General features: G+C 40.8%; 1 protein-coding gene across 1 annotated transcript; it reads left to right on the top strand.

The window, feature by feature from the left end:
- The first annotated feature begins 2,465 nt into the window (after window positions 1–2,465).
- nrbp1 (nuclear receptor binding protein 1) lies at window positions 2,466–8,041 on the top strand. The gene is made up of 17 exons (XM_026318081.1): window positions 2,466–2,696; window positions 2,927–3,049; window positions 3,879–3,980; window positions 4,082–4,171; window positions 4,344–4,384; window positions 4,611–4,705; window positions 5,012–5,095; window positions 5,189–5,247; window positions 5,483–5,581; window positions 5,672–5,804; window positions 6,230–6,320; window positions 6,546–6,596; window positions 6,829–6,964; window positions 7,413–7,466; window positions 7,554–7,617; window positions 7,779–7,834; window positions 7,946–8,041. The coding sequence occupies exons 1-17, from the start codon at window positions 2,466–2,468 to the stop codon at window positions 8,039–8,041; spliced, it is 1,605 nt and encodes a 534-aa protein (XP_026173866.1).
- Window positions 8,042–9,036: the final 995 nt, after the last annotated feature.

Raw genomic sequence — 9,036 nt, 5'->3', positions numbered from 1 at the left:
GTCTATGGCTCACCTTCCAATATAATTGAAACTGCTGGAATTTCATAATGAACATTAAATGAAATTGCCTAAACCGTGTAGGGTAGTGGAGAACCCTGGGAATGGAAGTGTTGTCCGCTGAGGTCACAATTTTTTTTTTATCCCATTAGTCCCTGGGTCTGCACTGTGCCACAAACATCCTTAAAATAAAACGCCTAGTTAGCGTTATCATTAGCTTTAAATCTGACAGTTACTTATTATATCAGCATCAATGTGCTATTTTGATACTGCAAAAAAAAAAAACATCTCACATTTGGTTTTCATATATTTTAGATTAAATATCCTAAAGTTTGACTGTGTAGATGGAAAAAAAGTATAAATTAAGACTAAACTGTTTAGGATTCTCCACCATAATTGCATGTGTGGCAGCATAGAGAGAGCATTGAATTATTTTAATTCTAAACAGAAAAATAAAACTGAACAGTTAACTACTTTGGTTGGAGGGTAGGGTTCTGCTGAAGATATTTTTAGTCTTTAAACCTGCCTACAACCTTGGACTGAAGGTCCTATAGCTATAGGTATAACTCATATTGACACCTAGTGGTAAAACAAACGACATTTACTTCCCTTTAAATGGTTTGTTGTGGCTGATAAAAACCAACCATTCATTATTTGCGACATTCAGTTGGACTAATTTTCTGTCAGTCTTTGCCTCTGTCGAATAAGAAAGTGAGGCTGCTGAGTGCACGGTTGCCAGGTTTGAGGAAAGCTCCGTTGTTATTTCAGGGTGAATGGGACCATGAAGTTGAAGTCAGATTGTGTTGAGCAGCACGTACATTCACTTGTTGACTAAAACAATGTGGAAAGAAAGTTAGGAATGACTATCAGAATGATGAATAGACCATATCATTTATATTTTATAATTCTGACTTAATTCATATTTTTATTTTGATCATTCCTAATTTTCTTTTATTCTGGCCTAAATGGGTTTCCATACAGCAATGGACATGGGTTGTTTTAAGTATTTTTGGAGTCACCATCAAGTATCAATCAATTTTTATGAGTCTCATTATTATACTTTCTTTTGCTCCACTGCAATGTGTTGTTCCATCCAAGCTGTCATTAGGTACAGTGCACACAGATGACTACATGTCAGGTTCATTATATGATGACAATACTTAGAAATCAATCAATAGTACTGTGCGGGAATAATAGCAGTAGTCCACCTGACCCTGGGGCTGTGAGCAGCATAATAACATACACACTAGACAACTAATAAACTCCGAAAACAGATCTAGAAAACTGGCCAAACTACATTTACTGAGGAAAGTTTATATGATTCAATATAAACGGATTCAGACACAGGGCTCGTCTGCAGGGCTGCCACCGCTGGAATTATGAATTCCCTGGGAAATTACAATTAAAAATCGAATTAATCAAAATCAAATTACCAAAAAACTGTGGACACATAGAATATGGGACTTCAGGGGCTTCTAATGCCTGCACTTTTTGTTGAGGCTGGCATGTGTAGTCCACATTTTATGTCTAAATATAACAGCACTAAAATGACTAAAATGAAACTTCGGTGCTTCTGTGCTCATAGCGTGTCGTGTAAACACACCAAAAAGTAAATTGTTCAGTTGCTTCGTCGATTTCAACACCGCAGAAGGGGGATATGAAAGACGGTGTCTGGCAACCCGTCTCAGGGTCTGACGTGAGGAGCATCTGGCAGTTGTCGCCATCATATGTGGCTAAATGTGAAGCTGAGTGCTGCCTTTGTGTTCGAGGATATAAACTTGTGCACATCGCTGAGCTCTGTCTGTCTGTTCTGCACAGCTGCTGTGGCCTGATGACATGTTATTAACCAGCAAACGCGTTTAGCACCGAGGCATTTTGGGTATTGTAGTCCTGTTAGCATTGGCTAATTTAGCAGAGTCGCAGTCTTGAGGCGCAGCGAGGGGCGGTGGGCTGCTACAACCGAGCGGCGTTTAAAGCGAATAAAGCCACGGTTGTGAAAAAGGTCGTTAGCTGGAAGATTGTTGTCGTTTTTGTCGCTGGGTGTTGTTGTTAAGTTAGTGACGCACCGTGACGTTAGTTAGCCGAAGAGCTAAGTTAGCTTCACCTCCGCAGAGAAACCGAGAAGATTTCTAGCGACCAGAGCTAAAACAATCAGCTGGGGTTGGTCTTCATCTGCGGGTGTCCGGTAAACTGGAGCCGGTGTCGGTACAGCTGCTGTCTTTAACACGTATGTCCAACCATGGCTGCTGTTTTAATCATAATTGTGATGCTAACTTACTTATTGTGCTACATTAGCGCCGAGTGTTAGCCAGAGCTACACCCACCAAGTTCACACTTGTGTTGTCAAGCTAACCTCAGTTTTAAACCGTGAAGTAACTGTCGAGTTTCGTGTTTCAAATGTGTGTTGTGCGTCGTGTTTGGGTGTTTCTGTGTCACGCAGTGGGCTCTTGGGCCTGACAACTGGGAGGATGTCTGAGGGAGAGACCAAGCAGACCCAGGACCCTGCCCAGGAGGTGAGGTCGGAGTCCATGGCAGCTGCACCCACAGGTCAAGGGGTGTCATCGGTGTCCCCCCCTTTGTCTGCGATGACCCAGCCTCCACCTACTGCTGCCACCGAGGATGAGGAAGAGGAGAGTGAGGATGAGTCAGAGATTTTGGAGGAAAGCCCGTGTGGCCGCTGGCAGAAACGCAGAGAAGAGGTAAGACTGAATTATCTAGCTGCACATATATCCTACACATAGGTGGCATTTCTCTTACCCCAGTGGTGCTGAAAAACTAGCATGACACTAATAAAAATAAATACAGCAACTATGAAGCAATAGAAGGTGTCTCCAGTTGGCAGCTGTGTATTTCCCACTGTGGAGAAGGTTTGACCCTTTACTAAGGAAAAGATAACAATTGATGCATTGTTTTGTTTTACTTCCTGAAGGTGAATCAGCGCAATGTCCCCGGGATCGATAATGCCTACTTGGCCATGGACACCGAGGAAGGAGTTGAGGTGGTGTGGAATGAGGTCATGTTCTCAGAAAGGAAAAATTTCAAGCTACAAGAGGTGGGTGCAGAGTCCAGCCACTGAAGACGTGTTTTGTCTGCAGCATTTGAACAGTGCACTCTCTTAACATTCTGAGGGGGACAGTTTTATACCTGTGAGAGATTAAATGCAGTGACTGTGTGATGCTTTTTTTGGATCTAAGGCTGCTTGGTTTGCTGAGACCTTCCTAACAACCTGGAAGCCTACTGGTTTTCATTGTCGCCTCTGGCTCTAAGCTACTTATGAAGTGGTCAGACTTGTGCAGCCAGCACTGTCAAAGTGCACATTGTGTGTAGTTGCATAAACAATTTTCAGAAATGTAGGGGAAGAGGAACAGAGCAGAGCAGAGCAGTGGGCTCTTGCTGGCACATACATGTTCATATTTTAGATATTTTAATTTGATGGTTTTGGTTTCTTCACTCTTGCAAGAATCAGCTTGCGTCTTTAATTTTCAAATGGGTGCTGAGTAGCCAGTGGCTGCCCTTGGGCGAGGTTTGTTTTTCACAGCTGCAGCAGTTTGAGCTGTTTTGGGACCAATCAGTTCAGGGCTGTTTGAAACGGGCAGCTTTTCAGTGCTGAAGACGTATCAGTCACCACTAGATGTTTTTGTGTGGTTGATCTGAGAGTATAGTTCATGTGCTGAATTGTGAGTCTATGATTGTAAGGTTTGTAGAAGGGTGGTATTTGTCACAGTATATGTATATTTGTATATGGACCCCAGGAAGAATAGCTACTGTGTTGCAGCAGCTCATTTGGATCAAATTAGACAGACTAATGTTTGAATAAATAGTTGGATACTACAGTTAAGAATATGCATCAACAATTAAAACCTTTTATTTTTTTTCTGCAGGAAAAAGTGAAAGCAGTTTTTGACAATTTGATTCAGCTGGAGCACTTGAACATTGTGAAGTTTCACAAGTACTGGGCGGATGTCAAAGAGAACAGAGCAAGGGTAGGAAATCATTTCAGAAATCCCAGATTCATCACTTCACATAAAGAGGAGTGTAAACGGTTTAATGCTTTTTCTGCTTGTGTTGCTTTGTCTGTCTGCAGGTTATTTTCATCACAGAGTACATGTCCTCAGGAAGCCTGAAGCAGTTTTTGAAAAAGACAAAGAAAAACCACAAGACGATGAATGAAAAGGTGTGGAAGCTGTAGTAACTCATAGATTTTGAAATGCAGTTCCTTGACAATTACACTGACACATTAGGAATAGTTAATTTTAAACATCCTGCTTAGCCTGTTTGCTTTTTAAAATCTATTTGATATGAACATTTATTTTTGAATTTTTCATAAACTACTACTTTTCTACCAGGCCTGGAAGCGCTGGTGCACACAAATACTGTCTGCTCTCAGGTTGGTGTAACAAAAAGGTTCATCTTGTTGGCACAGTACATAGTCAAGATAATCAGCTGTGTTGCAGAGGGATATCCTGTTTAAGAAATCATGTTTGAACAGTGTGGAAGTGGCATTTATCAAAATGTATCTGAAAACCACCAGCTGCTGCATTCAGTTGACAATTCAGTAACTTGTGCCTGGTTGATGTTTTTAAGCCTGTTGACTCTCCTCCTCTTGTTCTCAGCTACCTGCACTCCTGTGAACCTCCCATCATCCATGGCAATCTGACATGTGATACCATTTTCATTCAGCACAACGGCCTTATCAAGATTGGCTCAGGTAGGCCTCATTTTTCAGAGAATCTACACACAACAGTGAAGCCAGTGATATATGGGACGTATTGTCCATACGTTGAGACAAAAACAGTTTTTTTGATATTGACAAATAAGGTTTTCCTCAGACAAACATCCATGTGAGCAAAAGCAATTAGAATATTATTAAATAGAATTAGGAGAGCACATGACACAGATACTATCCATTATTACCAGCAGCACACACATTTTCTTTGCTCCTGTTTCCTTTTGCTATCACTGTTAGCCTTAGGTCTAGTATTGGTGTTAATAAATTATTTTCTCACTAATCTAGTTGCTCCAGACACCATTAACAACCATGTGAAAACCTGTCGGGAAGAACAGAAGAGCCTTCACTTCTTTGCTCCAGAATACGGAGGTAAGATCCTGTCAGTTTATCACTCGTCTCGGTTGCATTTTTGGTGAGCAGTGAGCGTTTCTTTGATATTGACCAGCTTTTGTCTGCTTTCAGCTGTTGCCAATGTGACCACAGCTGTGGATATCTATTCCTTTGGAATGTGCGCCTTAGAGGTGAGAGGAGGACATGCTGTGTGCATTATTTACAAGGAAATTTGGTGTTATCTATTTGCAGTAATGAGGAATAGAAAGCTGGTAACATTTTCTCTGTTTTATATGAAAGGAATTTGAAAATGTCCTTTGTATGATAAATATTTCTGCGTTTTTAAAAAGTGTTCTGTAATATGGGGGCAGTTATTGTTAACTTTGAGTCTGAGTATTTATGATCACTGTCCAATCACTCCCTCAGATGGCTGTGTTGGAAATTCAGAGTAATGGAGATTCATCTTATGTGCCCCCAGAAGCCATAAACAGTGCCATTCAGTCCTTAGAGGACCCACTGCAACGGGTGAGTGGGGGAGACGACATTTAAAATGTGTGGCTGTTTAGGAGAGTGATGTACGACATAAAGGCTTTTTTTTTCTCAAATTATTTTCAGGAATTTATCCAGAAGTGTCTGGAGGTAGATCCCAGTAAACGACCCACAGCCAAGGAGCTATTGTTTCACCCTGCCTTGTTTGAGGTCCCCCTACTCAAGCTGCTGGCTGCCCACTGCATCGTCAGCCACCAGCGTGAGCGAAAACACACACACACACACGCACACTCACACACGCACACTCACACTCACACTGTTCATCACAACAATAATGGCCTTTATTGTTTTCATTTTAATTATACAGGTTCATTGTTTGAACCCCAAGTTAAAAAAGTACATTCAGTGTTTGACAGGCAACCTATGACAGCATTAACCAGACATGCTTAGATCTGCAGGCCTATAACAGTGATTACTTCAATCAGCTGTTGCTAAGTACTGATGCAGCTGCTGCCAAATCATTTCTTAGGAAGGTCAAATTGGCCTTCTGTTTAACTTACTCTTTAACTTAGTTGAGAGCTATGCAATGCAAAAACATACTGTAGCAATAAGTGTGTTTGTAAGGCTGGACTTAGTTCTGTATGATGGGCGAATACTGATCTCTAAATGTTGTTTTTCCTCTAGATATGATTCCAGAAAATGCTTTAGAGGAAATGACCAAAAACATGGACCTTAACTTGGTGATTGTTGAGGCCAAGGAGGGAGTTCAGATGAAGTAAGTTTGTGCATTGTACTGGATCAACACACATCACTGTATCCCTGAAGGCTGCAGAACAGTAAAAATAATGTTCCAGTTTTTGAACTTGTCTGTTTTAGTGGCATTAAATGGAGAGTTGTCTAGTGTCACTCAGTTGCCTTGTTTATTACACTGAAGATTTAGTCACACTCTGGTCATGAGAAACTTGAGTACTGAGCATGAGTAATTGTTTCTTTGCTTCAGGCTCTCTCAGTTTCCTGCCCTTGAGCTGGACAAGTTCCTGGAAGATGTAAGGTAAGACAAAGAAAGAAAACTGGTATTGATTTGTTTGTGATTTGAAGATTTGGATTGACTGCCTGGAGCTGCTGTGGGGAAAGTCAGATGAGAATTGCTCATCCACTGCTGAAATAACTGCTTGAGCCAAAAATATCAAATGGTTGTTGTATTGCAGTTGAATATAGGCAAAGTCTTTAAAATGTGAAGAAGGGAATTTAAATTTTACTGCTTTTTCTTTTTGGTGCATCAGGAATGGGATCTATCCTCTGACAGCGTTTGGGATACCCTGCCAACAACAACCCCAGCAGGAGGCAGTGAAGTCACCCATAGTGCCGCCCTCGGTCAAAACCCCGACTCCTGAGCCTGCAGAGCTTGAGACCAGGAAGGTGAGGCCTGAAAATAGACCTATCAGGTGGTATAAAAATCCTCCACGCTTTATTTTCACAACTTTAAATGTTTAATTGCAGCACTTTTTTATAACTATTGAAAATATTTACAAAAAATGTTTAAAAACTGTTACTTTGATTTACCAGTTAATGCAGATCAGATATTTAAAAATGATATGTAAGCCGAGGTTGAAGAAAAATGCAAAGAGTACATGAAGCACTGTGTGCAGGAGGATCAGATGTGTTCAATCATAATGGTTTTCTTTATATGGATGAAAAGTTGTAGTCTACTTGTATATTAAAGCAACTATGAACTGGGCAAAGTATCTTTATCAGCCTTTTATTTAACATCTTTACCAAATTATTTTCATTCACTGCCTTGATTATTTTATCATTTTACATGTTTATTTCCTAAATATTAAAATGGTTTCCTGTTCTAACTCCACAGGTCCTTCAGGTGCAGTGTAATATTGAGCCTGTTGATGAGGGGACTAAGCATCATGTAAGTTATTTTTGTGATTCCAAGTGTTACATGTAAAAGTGCTTTGTTGTGATGTACCTATGAACTGACTTGTGTCATTGTCTTTAGCTGACCTTACTGTTGAAACTTGAGGACAAGTTGAATCGACATTTGAGCTGTGATTTGTTACCCAGTGAGTATCTGTATTTCTGATTTAAGATCACTTTGTAGTTGTTGGTAGACTTGGCACACATCTGAAGATGTTATGCGCAACATACGTCATCTTGTTGCTAATGTGTCACTCACTCACTTTACATATTGGAAGTTTTCTGACTGCCTGGTTTTTCTGTCCAGATGAGAATGTGCAGGAGCTGGCTGTGGAGCTCGTTCAGCTGGGCTTTATCAGTGAGGTAAGTAGAGCTCATCGTCATGACCCTGCTGACCCTGTTTTATTATCAGTGTAACCACAGCACCCTAACAACTAAAGATCATTTTCTGACCTCACTGTGCGTCCATTTCAGGGAGATCAGCCGCGGCTTGCGTCCGTTCTTGAAGAGGCTTTCTCAAGGTTCTACAGCCGGAACGGGTCCCTCAATCCGGTGACAGTTTCCTCATAGCAGAGGACTCACCAGACCTTCTTTCAGCCCTCCTTGTCCTTTACAGCAGGACTAGCTTTTTGCTCCACCTCTGAGTTGCAGGAAAGCTTTGCAGGGACGGAGGAGGAAGCCTTGGTCTGATTGCAGATCCTGCAGCCTGTCCTTGTAACTTCTAGGGGAAAAGCTGCCACTAAGTGGTTGTTGCTTTCTGTCTTTTTTCCCCTCCCACCCAAAACAGCCATCTGCTTCTCTTTTAAAAGAGGAATTCCTAGTTACAACTTAACAGAAAATACAAATGTTGTCAATTTTTGGCTTATTTCTTCCAGTTCCCAGTGGTGTAGTGGTGTTGAAATGGTAGAGGTAAGCCTAATAAATCTGGGTAACAGCAGTATTTTCCTTAAGTCAGTGTTAAAAATTGTATTTTAAACATTTTTACTGTTCAATAGTTGTCTGTATAAAAAAATAATCTTTGTCCCGGCATACTGAAGTGTATGTGTTGTAAGGTTAAGTCTGGTTGTCCGGTCCTTTTAAACTTTCTCTTGGGCGGTGTGTTGAGGCATCTTCTACCTTGTTTTAGTTTTCAAAGGTGCGCTTGTAACAGATATCACTTTTACTTTGAAATTCTGTGATTTTTATCAATGTAGTCATGAAATGTGCAGCTAATAACTGCAGAGCTACCGATAAATCAGTAAAAATCACATTATTTATTTGTGTATCTTTTCTCGAGAGTTTACTGTACTTCCAGCACTAAGGCCGGTGGTTGTTTGAATGTAAGCTTTTACTTGCTTTTAAATCATTCTGTTATTTGCTATGGAAGTCTCCTTCTGGTCCAGCTTCTGTTTTCTAGTAGCTCAGAGCAGATGTTTTTAGGTAGCATTGTGCACAGTATCCATGGGGTGACGATCTGAGGCATGTTAGTCAGCAGATTTGGTGAGTGCATGTTTGCTTTTCCATGTGTAAGTGGAAACTGATATGCGGCAAGCTTACTTCTTAAGGTTGGTCCAGTTCTTATTTTG

This window comes from Mastacembelus armatus, chromosome 24 (genome assembly GCF_900324485.2).
Source record: "Mastacembelus armatus chromosome 24, fMasArm1.2, whole genome shotgun sequence".
Classification (NCBI taxonomy): domain Eukaryota; kingdom Metazoa; phylum Chordata; class Actinopteri; order Synbranchiformes; family Mastacembelidae; genus Mastacembelus; species Mastacembelus armatus.
The sequence above is the reverse complement of the archived record's forward strand: the minus strand, read 5'-3'. Positions and strand labels throughout refer to the sequence as shown.